Here is a 17132-nt window from a genome sequence, read left to right on the forward strand (position 1 = left end):
ATACCTAGCCTTTACTGGTAGATAACGAGCATTATGTAAATAAAAGTTTCCCTTCCTCATTTCCTGACCACCGTGAACCTAGCTCCAGTTTCTAGCCACAGGTCTCCATGACAACAACCGAGGAAGAGCACCCAAACAACAACAGCAAAAGGACGTTTTGCCAAACACGAAAATGCGATCCCTATCACCTACGACTCTAATAAGAATAATGAGACTCCACACTGTTTACATATAAAAAGTACAACTTTTATTCTGAGACATTGCTTCTTACTAGAATGGAACCTGTGGCCCCAGCCTGTCTGGAGAAGCGGTCCCATGGCCTGAGTTCTGCCATTCCCCTTCCCTGAAATAGGAGGAAGGTATTCCAGAGGAAAAAGGAGAAGCCAGGGAGATTCGCACAAGGCCTCTTTTCCTAAAGGTGACTGGAGGCGGAGGGTAGGGATTCTGGAAAGGGGGCCGGTCCCTCCTTTGAGGCCTTTGAGGCCTTTGACGAGCTCCTTGACATGTTCCTCCTAATCTGGAGCTAAGAGGGCCTGGAGGTATCCAAGAGCCGAATTAGGATGGGCAGTTCAGAAGTGTTTATGTGTGACAGGCTCTGACCTAGCCCTGTCCTCCCTTCCTCCACCCTGGGCTTCCATGAAGGGAAGTGAACAGCTTCAGAGGAAGGCAGGAACTTTGCTGGAGTTCCCTCTTCATTCTTCACGTTGAAAAACCTCTAAGTATTCTGCCTACTCTATATTCCCTTTGACCAATGAGCCCACTCCCTCATTACAGGATCTTGGTGACTTTCTTGGGAATATCCAAAAGGGATAAGTGAGTGCTTTGTGTCTGAGACAAACTCAGGTAAACGAACTGAGGCAAGGCTTCTCACGGTCAAAAAGAGAAGCTGGAGGGTCAAAAGCCTATGGTGTTGGGCACTACAGCCGCTCAGGCTGCAGAAGAGACAGCCAGGCTGGGACCCTGGAGATTAGAGACAACTTACTGTCCTCTTTGCCCAGTACTATGGTCCTACTCACAGTCCCTCACCTCTCTCAGGGTTAGCCTGTGTTTCAAATGCATATGATCGGCGCTGGGGGGACAGAAGAGGGACAGGGGGCTGGGCTTCCCTGGGAGGCAGACTATGCCGACTTCGGTGTCCAGACCCTTCTGTGTCTTCTGGTGGGAGCTCCAGGCAACTAAGTGGCCGAGAAGAATAGGCAGGGATCATACTACAGGGGGAGGTTCTGGGGATGAGGCTATAGTCCCCACCCCCGGTACAGGTCTGGGTCCGCCGAACTCCCTGAGCCTCAGTCCTCTGGCGGTCCCGGGCCAGGGCCACAGCAGCATCAAAAGAAAGACTGCCTCCATTCCTCCAAGAGGAACGGGAGGCTCGGGACCCCCAAGCCCTTTCCCCAGGAGTCCCATCAAGCCGACCAGGCCTCGGGCATGGGTTTGCAGGTGCCACATGGATCTTGCTACACATTGCACTAGGCATCTTGGCAAATTGTGGTTTGGGGGGCACCACAGGCACAGAGCGGACCTGCTGGACCTGAACCAGGGTGGAAGCCAGGCGCATGCCCACACCACTAGCCGAGCCAAGAGGACAGGGGCACAGATTGCAGCTCTCTGGACTGGGCTGCCCCTCAGGCTCCATCTCCTCTGGCTGGGGTGGCTGTGGGGCTGCCTGTTCTGACTCAGAGGAATGGGAATTGCCCTCTTTGGCACTGTCAACCTCCAGGGACTCTACATGTGACCCTTCAGGAAGGGAGTCCTTTCCTAAATGGTCACCTCCGGCTCCCTGGTCTCTCTCAGACTCTCCATCCCCACTCTCCTGGTCCATGCTGATTTCCCCTTCTCCTTCAGCTGCTGCTTCTGGGCTTCTGCCATCTTCACCATCTCCTTGGTCTTCTCTTGCCTCTTGGTCCTCCTGCCCCTTCTGTCCTTTAAACTCATCCTCTCTGCCTCCTTCAGCCTCTTGTTTGTGTACAGCTTCCCAGCTCTCCTCAGCAACTTGGTTTTCCTGGACCCTACACTCTGGGTCGCTTCTGGCTTGTACCTGGCCTTCCTCTCCTTCCTCAGCATCTTCCTCTCTCTCAGTCTTTCTTTCCATCTGCTTGTCTTTGCCCTGCTCTCCTCCGGTTCCCTCCACATCCTTAGCTTCCTCCATACTCTCATCCTCCTGCTGACCTTTGGCCTCCTCTTCCTTGACCTCTGTCTTTTTCCCACTCCCTTCTTGCAAACTGGCCATCATCTCTTGGCTTCCCCCAGCCTTCCTTCCCTCCTCACCTGCCTCTCCATCCTCTACCTCACTCTCTGGACTCCCTTCAGCCTCCTCCCTGATGTCCCATGTGCTTTCAGGCTCCGCCTCCTTGTCCTCCCCAATTTTGCAGCATGCCTGCTCTCCCTCAGCCTGCCCTGGAGCCCCCTGTCTTCCACACCCTGCTGTCTCTTCCTCCAGACTTCCTGGACCCTCCCAGGTTGGGTGTTCGGGCTCCAGAAGGGGACTTAGGTCATCGTAGGCACTCAGGAAGACTTCCTCCCCACTTTCCTCCTCTCCTTCGGGCCTGGGGTCAGCAGAGTCCGGGGAACAGCAGCTGGGAGCCAGGACAAACTGCGCCTCATCCAGAGACAGGTCATCCAGGGGTGGCTCCACAGAGAACTCCTCCACCTGTAGGCATAGCATTGTGGCTCAGGACCAGGTGGCCCTGTCCACCCTCTGGCTTCCTTACCACCCCCAAACCCAGCACAGCTCCTCCTTACCTGAGGCCCAACTCCCAGGAGCTCCTCCAGGTAGCCCATCCCAGGGTCGTCCTCCCCAGGGGAGAAGGCTGCTCCTGCTGCTCCTGCCTTGGCCACCTCCCCATCCTCCACCCCCACCCACTCAGGCTCTGAGCTGCTCGAGTCCTCTAGGAAGGAGAAGGAATCCTGCACCTCCTGGGACAGGCAGTCCTCCAGGGCAGGGGCCATGTCCTCTGGGCCACCGTCAGCCAGGGGACCTGCGACTGAACTTGCCTCCAACTTCTCATCTGTTGGGAGAAAGGTATTCTCAGGAACACAAAGATGAAGATCAGCCTCGATCCTTTCCAATATGGGTCTTCCTAACATTGCTACGTACAGGCCCAACACTCCCAGCCTAGATACTCCATGTGGCTGATCCTCTCAGATCAATATCCCTAACTACTGGCTTATAGCTGCCTTGACTGAGCTCCCACCAGCTGCCAGGCACCAGGCTGTACATTTCACAAGGCATTATCTTATTTCTTCCCCACAAAACAACTCTATGATGTAGGGTATTTATCCTCATTTTAAATATGACGAAAGCAAGACTCAGATTTGTCTAAGATCCCAGCTTTGCCACCTCCAACCTAAATCAACAGCAAATAGCTTAACCTAGGTCTCCAGTTCCACTGCAAGCAACAATAACTGTGTCATAAGATTATTTTTTGAGAGTGAAATAAGCTGATGCCTGCAAGTCCTTATCACGGCACCCGGTGCATAGTAAGCCTTCCATAAATGTTAACTATTAGTATTAATACCATAATAATTGTTGTTATTATTATTACCACAATCTATTATATCTCCCCACCTTGTACTTAGTAATCCCTACTGTATACGTCTGACACAAACTCCCATTCTTGGGTATATCAGTGATCTGAAGGATGCCAGAGATCCTCTCTCCATAAATTTCACAGAACCGATAATATTACTGGATCCCTCCAACCTGGAATCCAGGGAGGCAGCTGAAGGTAACCACCCAAAGCCCAAGGCCCGAGGCCTCTGCCATTCCCAGGACAGATCCCTGGCATCAGAGCTTCAGCTCAGAGTTCTAGTCCCTTCTCTCAGTCCTGGGAAATCCCTGGGGCCTCACCTGGGGGTCCAGGGCCTGGGCCAGGGCCTGGGCCAGAGGCAGGGTTTGGCCGGGGCTGTAGGGCGGGGCACTCAAGGCCACGGGTGAGCCTGGCCAAGGAGACATTAGAGATGATGTTTGGGGGCACGCTGAGGATGGAGGTGATGTGTAGAGGGAGGTTGACATTGTAGGGGTCCGAGATGTGGACTCCAACACAGCGCTCTGCACGGCTGCTGCCCCCGGCGCGGATCACTGACCGCCCCGCTCGTGGCGTGCCTGGCTCAGAATTCGTGCCGCCTGGGGCCTCTGCCTCAGGCTCCTGTTCACCTTCTGCTGTCTCCACAGAATCATTCTCCAAGCTGTCCGGCAGCAGTGGGCTTGGCCGGGGATTGCTGGGTCCTGCCAGCCCCTCTGGCTCTGTGGAGAAGAGAGAGGGGAGTGATAAGCTCAGCTGCCAGGGGCCCAGACACCTCGGGAAGGCTCTGGGGGATGTCCCCTGCTTTCTCAAGCTTGAGAGCCAGGACAGCCTGGAGGGCACCCAGTCCAGCTTCCCTGGGCCACTCCTGCGAATGCTCCACAGCCAGCCAGTGCACCTACACTAACTTAGGAACCCCCTTCCCTCTCTGCAGATACACTCGCTGGCCATCACTGCCCCCCACCCCCCACAGACACACACACCACTCCGAACCTCTATGTACACCCATATGAACACACCCATTGATTAGATGACAAACTCACTACTAGACCTAGCATCTGGGACTGTGGCTGGTGTGTCATAGGCACTCGTTATATATTTTTGAAATTAGCACACATGGCCACGTGCACAGACACACAAACACACAGGAATGCACCCAATGGGCTCATCCATAATACTGTTATTCCTTTGCAGACACATTCACAGACATGCTTGCACACAGGTGTTCACCAGCCTGTGCATGCACGTACACACACGCACCGAGTGCACACCTATACTCACCATCACTGGCCCCAGCTGCAGCACTCAGTGAGTCCATGCTCTTGGCTGGCCGCAAAGTCCCCTTCTCGGATTTGTCCTCTGCAAGACACAGGTGTTTGTAGTGCCAGGGTCTGGTACCCCTTCAGCAGAGCCCCCCCTACATCACTGCAGACTTACCCCTGTCCTCAGCCCCCCGGGGAAGTTTACGCTTGGTCTCGTGGCCAGAGCGACCCAGATTGAAGATAGATCTCCATTTCCTGACCTTCAAAGACCCCTTTCTCCTGGAGGGAATAGAGAAAACATTAGGGTTGGAGCCTGGTGGTCAGTGTAGGGGAGGAGGGCCCAGGAAGGAGGCCTTACTTGTGCTCTGCAAACTCGATGATAGTGTGGTAGGGCCGCATCTGTGGGGGTCCGTCACCAGCCTGCAGGATGCTAGGCAGGTGGTAGGGCAGGGACCTGGGTGTAAGGTCTTCGGGGCTGCCTGATGCATGGGCCCCTGGAAGTGATCGCCATCCACTCTCCATCTCCGCACCTAGGGAAAGAAGAGGAATTGGCCAGCTGAGAACAGAGATGAGAGAGGGCTTCAGGTATCCAGATCCTCATGGCACCCCCCACTCACCAGCTAACTACCAGGCTACGGGTATACTCAGAGACCTTTGGAGGCAGACCTTCTGTGTCTAGCTCCTCAAGAGGGAATCCTCAGGGACATGGGGCAGGAGATCCCAGGACACTGGCCCTGTGGGCTAGGGGTGGGAATGATCAGTCAGTAGCCCCAAGAACCAGGATGGTGCTTAGAAGGTCAAGTTCTGCAGGAGGGGTCTGCTCAAGTACAGACTACACCATCATCTCCCCGGGGTCTTCTCCATGTGACCATAAGCAACATCCTTCCATGAGACTCAGTTCTCTCATCTGCAGAATATGGAGACTTAACTAGGTGACCTCTGAGGCCCTCTGTCACTCTGACATGACTCCCCAGGCAGAGTGTGGTGGTGTGGTGGGTGGGAGGGACACTGACCAGAGAGAGCAGCGCCCCCGAAGAGCTGGTCCACGTGCGTGAGGATAAACTCGACCACGATGGACTGCACACGCACCTCCATGAAGGCTGCTGTCCCATTGAAGCCGGAGGCCTCTATGTCCTTAGACCTGTGGAGATGTGGAGTTATTCCCATTGGAATTCTCCCTAAAAATACCCTAAACCCTCTCCCTTGCATGCCCTTAATCTCATCTCCACCTCTTAAACTACATGCATGATTCAAGTCTCAAATGCTACTTCCTTCAGGAAGCCCTCTTGGACACCCCCCTCAGAATTAATCTCTACTTCCTTTGCACACGAGAGTGCCTTGTTATAATAAATATCAGGATTTCTTACAGTCTGCCTTGCATCACAGAGAGTGATATGCACGCCAGTTCTCCAAGAGACTGTAAGATGTTTGCTGAACAAACATTCCACAAGGACTCTTCCTGTTCCAGTCCCAGAGCTCAGTGATACAGTGTAAGGAGACACAAAGGCCTTGTGTCCAGTGGGTAAACCCCATCCCACTCAATGTACTTCTGAACCTTCCTGTTTCTCTCTGGGCTCGGCAAGACCCCCACAGCCCTCTCCAGTGCACCCACACAGACACCCCCATTCCCAAGCAGCCTCTGGGGCTAGGCTCTGCCCAGACCCCCGCCCACCGCTCACGCATATGCCCACCTAAGCAGGTTGGGGGCCCACACGATGGCCAGGTTGCGGGCGTGCATGTTGGTCTGAGCACTGAATGAGGCCATGTGTACCAAGTGTCGCATGAGGAATTCCAGGGTCCTGCAGAAAGGAGGCATCAGGGGCCAGAGTCAGACAGAAGACACCCAAGGCAGTGGGTAGGATGGAGGTCTGGGAGCCGGAAGAGAAGAGACAAGTCAAGGCCCCAGGGCTGTTTGGGGGTGGTCAGGACTCTGGGAGCAGGGGAGACCCACGCACCTATAGTTTGGGTCAGGGAGTTCTCGAAGCACCTCTAGGATCTTGACCAAGCGCTCAGGCTCCAGTTGCACTCCCACGGCATCCTGATTGGGAGGAAGATTCAAGAAACAAGTCAGCTCTGGGGCGTCTGGGTGGCTCAGTCATTTAAGCGTCTGCCTTCGGCTCAGGTCATGATCCCAGGGTCCTGGGATCGAGTCCCGCATCTGGCTCCTTGCTCAGCGGGGAGCCTGCTTCTCCCTCCCTCTGCCTGCCGCTCCCCCTGCTTGTGCTCGCTCTCTCTCTGACAAATAAATAAAATCTTTAAAAAAAAAAAAAGTCAGCTCTCCTCCTGCTTACTCCTGGGAGCACTGAGCCCGACTCTCAGAAACAATTCTGTGCTGTACCCCACACCATCCCCCACCCCAGATCTTTCAAAGGACGCTGACATAGCAGACAGAGCTCAGAATTTGGGGCCTACGAGGCCTGCAGCTGGGTCTTGACTATGCCACTTAAGAGCTTTGTGACCTTGAGCAACTTCCTGCCATTCTGCCTTAGCATCCTCCTCAGAAGGCTCTGGCACAGGACTACCTTAGTGGTCCCTCCCTGTGGGTGTTCCAGGGACTGTGCAGTTATTCCAAGGTGCCCAGGAAGGCCTGTGCCCACCCAGTCTAGCCTGTGTGGGCTGAACGGTGTGGTCTGCTATTCTGGATTTCTAAATGCTATTCTTAATAAGATGCAACTTATTTGTAAAATTTACTGAATTCAAGATAGCATTTTTGTCATGTGTTTTCTTATTCCAAAGATGTTCGACATACAATCTGCGCCTGGAGGGGCGTGCCTGAAAAAGTGCTGACTTCTAAGAAGGGTTCTCATTCTCTTAAATGTAAGGAAGCTCTGTCTAGGTGATTTCCAAAGGCCCTCTGCTATCCGTCTGGGTTCTACTTTCCCCTAGTCTCGCCCCTGCACTGTGTGTGATCTGCAGGCCTTATGAGGAAGGGCGAAGAGAAGAGGGACGGGAGGGCAGAGGTAGCAGGCCCCGGGGGGATTTGCAGGGAGGGGTCTTTTCATTCTCAGGTGGTCTTGGTCATTCAGCATCACAGAGACACTGTATGGCATTGGACACACTTGGGAGGTCAAAACCAGAGCAGTCACCCCTCATCTTTGTCTCCCACCCTCCTTGCTTCTCAACTCACAGCAAACTTATCATAGAGGCGGTAAGTGAGCAGGGGGTCTGGCAGTTCTCTGAAATAGGCCTTGCACAGGGAGGAGACGCAGTGAATGTCCTGGAGGTAAACATCTTTCCGCAGGTCTGGCTTCCGCTCTGCCTCAAACTCCTGCCTGGGGAGGTGCAGAGTGGTCAGGAGTGGTGGGGGGCTGGGGGAAGACGGGAGAGGTGAGAGCTGCGCCCAGGGGCCCAGGCAGGGTCGAGGGTCAACATGCATGGGCCTTGGAAGGAGGCTGTTGGGCATGTGTATACGTGAGGCAAGCGGACGTAGATGCACATGTCACTGTGTGGAGTGGGTGTGCGGGTGGGGGAGGGGCTAGGGAAGGGGGCTGCGCATGAACAGGCATGCGCGTCAGGGATGTAGCTGTGGGTGTGAGTAGCAAGGGTGGGGTATGTGGGACTCAATAAAAGTGGAGAGATGAACGTACCTGTTTCTGGGTAGATGTAAAAATGGAGGAGTGTAACTCTTAGAAGGAAACATAAGTGTAAATCTTCATGACCTTGCGTCAGGCCACAGTTTCTTAGATAACACACCAAAAGCACAAGCCGCCAAAGAAAAAATAGATACACTGAATATCAAATGACAACCTTTTGTGTGTCAGAGGACACTACCGAGAAAGTGAAGGCAACCCGCAGAATGGAAGAAAATATTTGCAAATCATAGACTTGGTAAGTGTTTAATATCCGGAATATATAAGGGCGCCTGGGTGGCTCAGTCGGTTAGGAATCTGCCTTCAGCTCAGGTCATGGTCTCAGGGTCCTGGGATCGAGCCCTGTGTTGGGCTCCCTGCTCAGCGGGGAGACTGCTCTTCCCTCTGCCTCCCCCCCTCACCACCCCCCCCCCCAGCTCCCAATGCCCGGCTTCTGTTCTCTCTCTTGCTCTCTCCCTCGCTCTCATAAATGAATAAGATCGTTTAAAAAAGTATCCAAAATATATAAAGAATTCTTACAACTCAAAGGAAAAAAATAACCCAATTTAAAAACGAGCAAGGGATTTGAATAGAAAGTTCTCCAAAGAAGATACACAAACCAGTAATCTGCTCGAGTCACTAGCTATTGGGAAACGCAAATACAGGTGAAGTATCACTTCACATCCGCTAGGATGGCTGTAATTCAAAAGACACACAGTAGGGGCGCCTGGGTGGCTCAGTCCTTGAGCGTCTGCCTTGGGCTCAGGTCATGATCTCAGGGTCCTGGGATCGAGCCCCACATCGGGCTCCCTGCTCAGCGGGAAGCCTGCTTCTCCCTCTCCCACTCCCCTTGCTTGTGTTCCCTCTCTCACTGTGTCTCTCTCTGTCAAATAAATAAAATCTTAAAAAAAAAAAAAAAGACACACAGTAACAAGTGCCGGCAGATGTGGAGAAATTGGAAGGCTCGGGGATGTGAGATGATGCACTACCATGGAAAAGCAGCTCGACAGTTCCTTAAAGAGTTCAACATGGAGTAACTGTATGACCCAGCAATTCCACTCCTAGGTCTATACTCCAGGGAATTGAAACCGTAGGTCCACATGAAGACTTATCGTGAATGTTCGCAGCAGCATTATTCAGAATAGCCAAGAGGTGGAAACAACCCAAATGTCCATCAGCTGATGGATGGGTAAGCGAAATACGATTCAGCCACAGAAAGAGATGAAGTGTTAGCATCTGAGACACCTGTATGAACCCTGAAATCATGCTAAGGGAAAAAGCCCGACACAAAATCCTCCAGTTATACGAGTCCACTTATATGAAAGGTGCGGAGAAAGCACAGTCATGTAGATAGAAAGTAGGCCAGTGGTTTCCAGAGGCTGAGGGAAAGGAGAAAAGTGGAGCGACTGTTTTTGGGTGTTTCTTTTGGGGCTGAGGAAATGTTCTGGAATTAGATAGTGGTGAGATGGTGGTGCAACCTTGTGAATGTACCAAAGAAATCACCGGATTGTACATTTTTAAAGAGTGAGTTTTATGGTATGTGAATCATATCTGAAAATTTTAAGCTGGGTGGTTGTATGTGGGAGCAGAGACGTATGTGTGCGTGTAGACACATGCATGCCAGCCTGGGGGGAATGGGGTGCGTGGTCGCAGCCTTTCCTGAGGAGACTCCAGAGCGTCTCCCTGAGACAGCACCTGGCACCCATGTTTGCTTCTCTCCCCTTCCCCTCGCCCCTCTGGCTCCCTGGCCTCCTGGCCCATAGAGCCCTCCCCTCACTGCCTGACTCACCGGAGCTTCTGGATGTTGGAAGAGACCCCTGAGAGACGGTAGATCCCGTCCACCACTCCGTACTCCTCCACAAACTCTGCACAGCTCTTTAGCACCTGCGGCACTGGGGACACAGATGGGGCAGAGAAAGAGAAATCAGGCCTGGGAGGTCAGAGACCACAGGGGACCTGAGATACGGAAGCATCGGGGAAGGGGTTCGGGGAGACTGGAAGCAGAGCTCATGAATAAAAACCTGTCAGAAGGATTCTTAGAGGACATCAGCTCCAGCCTGCCAATCTCTCTGCCCACGGGGTTTAGAGCCTCGGCATAAATCCCCCCGAGGGAGGGGGGGCGCACTGCCTCTCCAGACTGCCCATTCCTGTTAGAAAGCTCTGCCTTCATTGAACTGAAATGTGTCGCTCTGTAATGACTGGTTTGCTTTCTAGAATTTTCAAAGGGGCAGCTGGTTGAAGGGCACCACGAGTATCAGGACAGGTCTCGAAGGTATGTTTATTGAACATTCTGTATAAGATGAAGGAACATTCGTTGTCCTGACCCAAATGGGGCGGAGCTGACAGGGACGATTGTGAAGCACCCTCTCTCGTAAGCAAGTGCGTGGGCATCGGGTCTGTCCTCGGAAGGTACACAAAATTGGGACAGGTCAGTTCAGGAGAAAAACACCTAGGTGCCAAGCACTGTGCATTAGGTATTCTAGTCCCCAGATAAGAAAACTGAGGGTCAAAGAAGTAACAAGTGCCTAGTATTGCCCAGCTAGGGCCAGGATCCAAATCCAAGGGTGCAAAAAGTTGTATTCTCTCTCCCAACCCGGGCCCCCTCCCCTGTTACTAGACTGTAAGCTCCTTAAGGACAAGATCTAACTGTGACCAATTTTTTTTTCTTTTTTGGTGCCCTCTCTGAGGCCCGAACAGAGTGACCAATTTGATGTCTCTCATGTTTTCTGACATGGTGTCTCAGACACAGGAAACCCTCCAACACCAGGTGTACAATCCCATCTTCACAAGGCCACATATTTATCCTTCTGAAGCCTTCCCTGCCTTAAATCCTTTGCTCCATAAACATCTTGCTGCACCCCAATCTTCATTGCTCACCTCACAGGTCTAGAATGGAATATAAACTCAGCACAGTATGTTTAAACCCTTCACAAACCAGGCCCAGCTGCCTGGTTCAGGGATCCAGGTTCAGTTCCGGCCAATTCCCCGACAAACCCTCCGATCCAGCTCTTTGCTACTCCATGGATAAGCCTTGGTATTTACCTTGCCTGAAAATACCCTTCCCTCTGTCTTCTACTGGTCAACTCCTATGACCCCTCAAAACACAGCTCAAACATCACCTCCGATTCTGAACCCTTTGCTTCTCTCTGTATTATAGTACCTACCGCACTTTGTTATCTCTAGTTTCTTTTGTGTCTACACCTCTGACACATAGTAACATTTTCCCCATCATTTAGCACAGTGTTGAAACAGAGCAGGTGCTCTATAATGGTTTATTTATGACTCAGAGAAGTAATCAATCAGTTTTGAGGCTTGGTGACACCCCTTGGAGATTGAAATAGAGAAGAAAAGAAAAGACTAAGTTCAATTAACCAAGACTCGCCAGAGAAATCCCTCTGTGTCAGTGTCAGAAAGAGCTGCTTCTCCTTAGCCATCTTTTTTTTTTTTTTTCTAATGGGCTTTAGGAGTCTTATACCTGATTATGTTTATCTCTTTACTTGAATTATCAGGAAGCCCAGAGCCCACATCTAGAAACCATATAGCATCATTTGATATGCATTTCTGGGTACCTACCTTACCTCCTCTTCTTGTTTCTCCTTCAACACAATTCCTTCAGTCATTTTATTCTATCTTTTTATAAAATTTTGGGACTTTTTTAAGATTTTATTTATTTATTTGACAGAGAGAGACACAGCGAGAGAGGGAACACAAGCAGGGGGAGTGGGAGAGGGAGAAGCAGGCTTCCCGCCGAGCAGGGAGCCCGATGCAGGGCTCGATCCCAGGACCCCGCGATCATGACCCGAGCCGAAGGCAGACGCTTAACAACTGAGCCACCGAGGCGCCCCAAAATTTTGGGATTTGGATCACGATTTTGTCACAGTTTTGTGTACCTGCCTATGACAGAGCTGAATCTCATGCACTTGCTTACCCACACACTCCCATCCCAAGTTCTTGGGGAAATTAAGTAAGATGGAAATACAGAAGGAAGGAAATAATAAGCCCATCAACCATGATTATAGACCCTCCTTGTATGACCCAGTTTCCACACCCTTTGCCCCCCTGCACCCCAGAGCCAGGATTTGGGTGAGATAAGGAAGGCACAAGGGTGAAGAATTTAAGGAGGCACCCACTACTAGGGCTGTTCAGGCACGAACTGCACACACACACAACCTTGGGAGTGAGAGCCTCCTTAAAAAAGAGCCACCCAGGGGCTCCCGGCTGGCTCAAGAGCCATGTGACTCTTGTTCTCAGGGTTATGAGTTTGAGCCCCACACTGGGTGTAAAGATTACTAAAATAAATAAATAAATAAACTTGAAAGAAAGAAAAAGAAAGAAGAAAAAAAGAAGGAAAGAAAGAAAAAGAGAAAGAAGAAAGAAAAAGAAAGAAGGAAAGAAGAAAGAAAGAAAGAAAGAAAAAGAAAGAAAGAAAGAAAGAAAGAAAGAAAGAAAGAAAGAAAGAAAGAAAGAAAGAAAGAAAGAAAGAGAAAGGAAGGAAGGAAGGAAGGAAGGAAGGAAGAAAGAAAGAAAGAAAGAAAGAAAGAAAGAAAGAAAGAAAGAAAGAAAGAAAGAAAGAAAGAAAAAGAAAGAAAAAGAGAAAGAAGAAAGAAAAGAAAGGAAGGAAGGAAGAAAGAAAGAGAAAAAAGGAAGGAAGGAAGGAAGGAAGGAAGGAAGGAAGGAAGGAAGGAAGGAAGGAAGAAAAGAAAGATGGAACCCAGGGCACTGGTGCAGCCCGGAGAGTGAGGGCTTTGTTGAATTTTGCCTCAGTCGTGGCCGTACAGTTCACCCACCATCCCTCCTTCCAGGACCCGGGTCCATTTGCCAGGGTCACCCTGCCCTCAGGTTCCCAGCACTGAATGCAGAAACGGGGCGGACGCTTCTCCGTTGGGTTGCTGCTCTGTGCTCAGGTACCTAACGCCACCCCAGCTCTTTCAGCCACCGCATTGCTCCGTTGGCTCCTAGTCCACTGTCACCGAAAGCTTAGGCTCTTTTCACAGGAATGGCAACGAAGTCAGATCTTCCCCCCTCCTGCCTTCTCTGTGGATTTTGAATCTCCTGAAAAGGCCCTTAAAGGGGTGCCTGGGTGGCTCAGTCAGCTAAGCATCTGACTCTTGATTTTGGCTCAAGTCTTGAGCTTAGGGTCGTGAGATCAAGCCTGGTGTCTGGCTCCGTGCTGGGCGTGGAGCCTCTTAATATTCTCTCTCTCTCTCTCTCTCCCTCTCTCCCTCCCCCACCACCTCTCTAAAAAAAGCGGGGAGGGAGAAAAAGAAAAAGAAAGTATTCGAGAGCCTAAGGAATCAGAGCCACAGAGGAAATGGGTCAGGAGATGAGGGGAGAGATAACAGTCAGAGAGAGGGGGAGTCAGGGAGATAGAGGCCAGAGCCGGAGCATGGGAGATGAAAGTAAGAGACAGCTGAGGTGATGGAGTCAAGGAACGGAGTCATCGGGGAATGGGGGCAGCGGCAGGGAGGAGGGCCCAGAATTTAGAGACCTGGGGAATCGGAAACCCGAACAAGGTAGCAGAAAGATAAAGTTTAGGAAAAGGAGGAGCTCAGAACAGGTAGGGCTTGGGGAAGGAAGAGACCGGCCTTCGCAGGGCCGGGAGCGGGGAGAGGCCACTGGGACGGAGCAGTTAAGGGTGGGGAAAACAGCCGATCAGGGAGGGTGAATTAAGCGGGAACGCAGATCTCCAGCAGCGTGGGCTTCCTTTCGTGCTGAGTCTTGGGTTAAAGGGAGAAGCCATTGCCAGCGTCACATTGTCCTTTCACTTCCCACCTGTCTGTGCCAGGGGGAGGGGGAGGGGGGAGGGGGAGGGGAGGGGCGGGGCGGGCCGCCACTGCTGCTCTGGAGCCTGAGATAACGCCACCCGTGGGCTCAGGTGAGGTTCCGAGGAGGGGCAGGAGGGGCTCCTCTCCTCCTCCGGGATTCGCTAGGACCAGGCCCCCACAACCAGATGTCTAAGCCTTCAGAGAACAGGCCCCTCACCTGCTGGGAATGCAGGGGCCGGGAGAGGACACAGGAGTGGGGTCTGGGCTGGCTTGCGGGGGGCGGGGGCGTGGGTCCTGTGTTTTAACACGGGGCTGCCAGGGGCCACAGGGAAGGGCAGCACCGGGATGAGGAGACCGAACTGAGGGTTCGCAGAGAACTGGAAGAACATCAGCCCCAGTGGATCAAGTGGCCCTTGGCCAAGAGTCGTGGTTCTTCAAGAGGAATCCCTTGTAGTCGAGGCAGCCCTGTGCTGGCAGCCGGGCTCTCCGACCCGTGAGAAGAGAAAGGCGGAGCAGGGCCTTCTCAGCTGAAGCTGTGTAACACTCTGCTCTGGGGCTCGGGGGTTTCCCTTAACCGAAGCCAGTGGGGATGGGGGCCTCTGGGGGAGGAGAAAAGGGGAAGGAGGTGTTTGGGGACAAGGGGGCGGGGCTCAGGGCAGGAAATGAGCTAGGAACCACCATCACCCTCCCTCCACTGCAGGAGCCACAGCCCAGAGCTGAGGAGAGGACAAAGAGGAAATGACAGATTGGGGTGGGGTGGGATGGGGAGGGGGGGAAACGTGCCCCGCTCTGGGAGGAGCTCCAAGTGCCAAAAACAAGCTGGACTGGGCAGCCAGGATACCTGCGGTCAATTTCAAATCAAATCAAGCTAAGTTTGTGAGTGGCTACTCCATGCCAGGATGAGCCCAGGGTTGTCCCTGCTCCTGCTGGCTTCCGAGCCCCTCTAGGGAACCCAGGGAGGCAGTAGACAGGCCCCAGAGACAGTCCCACATCCCCTGCTTTGCACCCTGCACCCCTATCCTCCAACCAGCCCCAGGGCGTCTCTCTTACCCTACCCGCATCCCCCATTTCGGCAGCTTCTCCCCTCGCCCTCCGCGCCTTGAACCTGTTCCTCCTGTGCACAGGGAGGGTCATGGAGACCGGGGAAAGTCCCACCCCACACCCTCACCTGCAGCCCAGCAAGGCTGCAGAGGGCCCAGAGCCCCACAACCATGTCCCTGGGCGCTCTCCTCCAACCAGGAAACCCCCACCCTCCCCAGTGCCACCCTCAGACTCTCCCAGGGCCCTTCTCCTGCTCCTTTCATTCAGACCCAAGGACCATCTATCGGCCCTTCTGCCACTCATCTGCTGACCCTGTCATCCTCCCAGCCTCCCGCTCGGTCCCCAGCAGTGATGCCGTCACCTCTCCTTTGCCGACTTCTCTCAGTTTCTCATCTCTCCATCCTCTCCCCACCCCCAGCCTCCCCATCCCCAGGTAGTTCCGCAAGGGAGCTCCCCTGACTTCTCCACTCAGCCACATTTCCTGCCCCACTTGCTCGTCAGCTTCCTGGGCGCCGACCCCAAGCCACTGCCCCTTCGCCATGTCCCTCGGACCAGACCAGATTGCAGAAGCTCCATGCGCCCCACCCAACAGCAGCCCTGAGCCGCCTCCTTACCCTCCTGGCCCGAACGCTGTAGCTGCTCCTGCAAGTCACACCCAAACACCCGCTCCTTCGAGCTGCCCTTCTTCTTTCCTTTCTGCCGAGACTTCATGGCTGGAGCCCCCCGGGCCCTGGCCCAGCCACCTCTGCCCCCCCCAAGACCTTTGCCCTACCAGCCCCCCATAGGATCCCAAGCCCCTCTGGGCTTGGCCCGGCCCCACGGGGCAGGGCTCCGAACTGGGGGTGGAGGGTGGCCTGGGCAACAGGCAGCAGCTCCTGCCTCTGACTCTGGGGGCCCCCCCGGCTACTACACGGAAGTAGCCGTGGAAGAGGAAGCTGCCAGGACCCTGACAAGAAGCTGTGTCTCGTGGCCCAGGCTGGTACTCGCCCCTCTGGCCCTGCTCAGCCCTGGGGGAGCAGGAAGCTGTGCAGCTCCTCCAGCCCGCTTCCTGTTAGAGCATCTTTGCAACCACAGGGCCTGGGGTGGGGGAGGCAGCTGACATTCACATCCTCAACCCTTCACTGGGACTTCACTCATTGGTCAAGGCGATGTGACATCAGAGCCCTGGGGTGGGGTGGTGGCGCCTGGGGCGTGAGCAGGTGACTGACACCCTTAGAGACCAGAATTCGGGGGGTCTGGGGTGGAGACTGGAGGCTGGCTTGAAAGCAAGTTGGCACAGTGCCCTGCAAAGCACCCCCCGGAGGGAGGATGCCCAGGCTCAGCCCCAGACAGGCCTATGACCTCAGTCAAGTCACATTACCTTGCCGAGCCTCAGTGTCCACACGTGTGACCACGAAGGGGGTGAACTAGGTGATCTTTAATCCTTCCAGCTCTTTTTTGTGGACCTCACTTGGGTGTTAGCTTCTTTGTAAAGAGTGTACGTACTGCTGTTCGCTCCCAGGCCTGTTTTGGGGAGACTCCGACGCGACCCAGGAGTGACGACACCGCACACAAAGGCGCGGGCTGTGCGGGAAGGGGCTTTTCGCTCTGTCGGCCTGCCCGGGGAACTCTCAGAGGCGGCAGAGGGCATTTCTTTCTCCTTAGCCTCCCAGCCACAGGCGTCCTAGCTCCTCCCCTACTTGGGGCCAAGGGGAGGAAGGTGCTGAGAGGGTGTCGAGTTGCCCAGGGGCAAGAGAGGAACCAGGCAGAACAGCTTTTATCTGTTTATTTAAAAACAGAATATCATTTTATGTACAAATATGCACATATTTACACAAAATGTACATCCTAGGACCCCAGATCGTTGGGCTCCATGTTCAAAGTCCTGGGCTGGCTGGGGAGCAGGGGATGATGTCTCTCTGTTGGTCCAGAAATCCAGCAGATTTCAGGCCAAGCAGGGTTTGGGCACAAAATCTAGGTATTCTGGCTGAGTGT

The 17132-nt window shown here is 53.4% G+C and overlaps 1 protein-coding gene across 4 annotated transcripts; it reads right to left on the bottom strand.

Annotated features, from left to right (window-relative positions):
• Positions 1-224: 224 nt before the first annotated feature.
• On the bottom strand, positions 225-16229 carry ARHGAP30 (Rho GTPase activating protein 30). Of its 4 annotated transcripts, none has more exons than XM_028090924.2 (12): positions 15773-16229; positions 10142-10244; positions 7911-8091; positions 6739-6821; positions 6475-6582; positions 5797-5924; positions 5142-5313; positions 4959-5062; positions 4803-4880; positions 3848-4243; positions 2911-3005; positions 225-2647 (listed from the first exon to the last, which is right to left on the bottom strand). In XM_028090924.2, the coding sequence occupies exons 1-12, from the start codon at positions 15867-15869 to the stop codon at positions 1013-1015; spliced, it is 3180 nt and encodes a 1059-aa protein (XP_027946725.1). In that variant the 5' UTR covers positions 15870-16229; the 3' UTR covers positions 225-1012. The 4 variants fall into 4 exon arrangements, with proteins under 4 accessions (XP_027946725.1, XP_027946723.1, XP_027946724.1 ...); XM_028090922.2 differs by having other exon boundaries at positions 2740-3005; XM_028090923.2 differs by having other exon boundaries at positions 2740-3005; positions 7911-8055; positions 15773-16228.
• Between the last annotated feature and the right edge of the window lie 903 nt (positions 16230-17132).

This window comes from Eumetopias jubatus, unplaced genomic scaffold (assembly GCF_037043125.1).
Source record: "Eumetopias jubatus isolate StellerSeaLion01/CBP00866 unplaced genomic scaffold, mEumJub1_p1.0 scaffold_12, whole genome shotgun sequence".
Classification (NCBI taxonomy): Eukaryota; Metazoa; Chordata; class Mammalia; order Carnivora; family Otariidae; genus Eumetopias; species Eumetopias jubatus.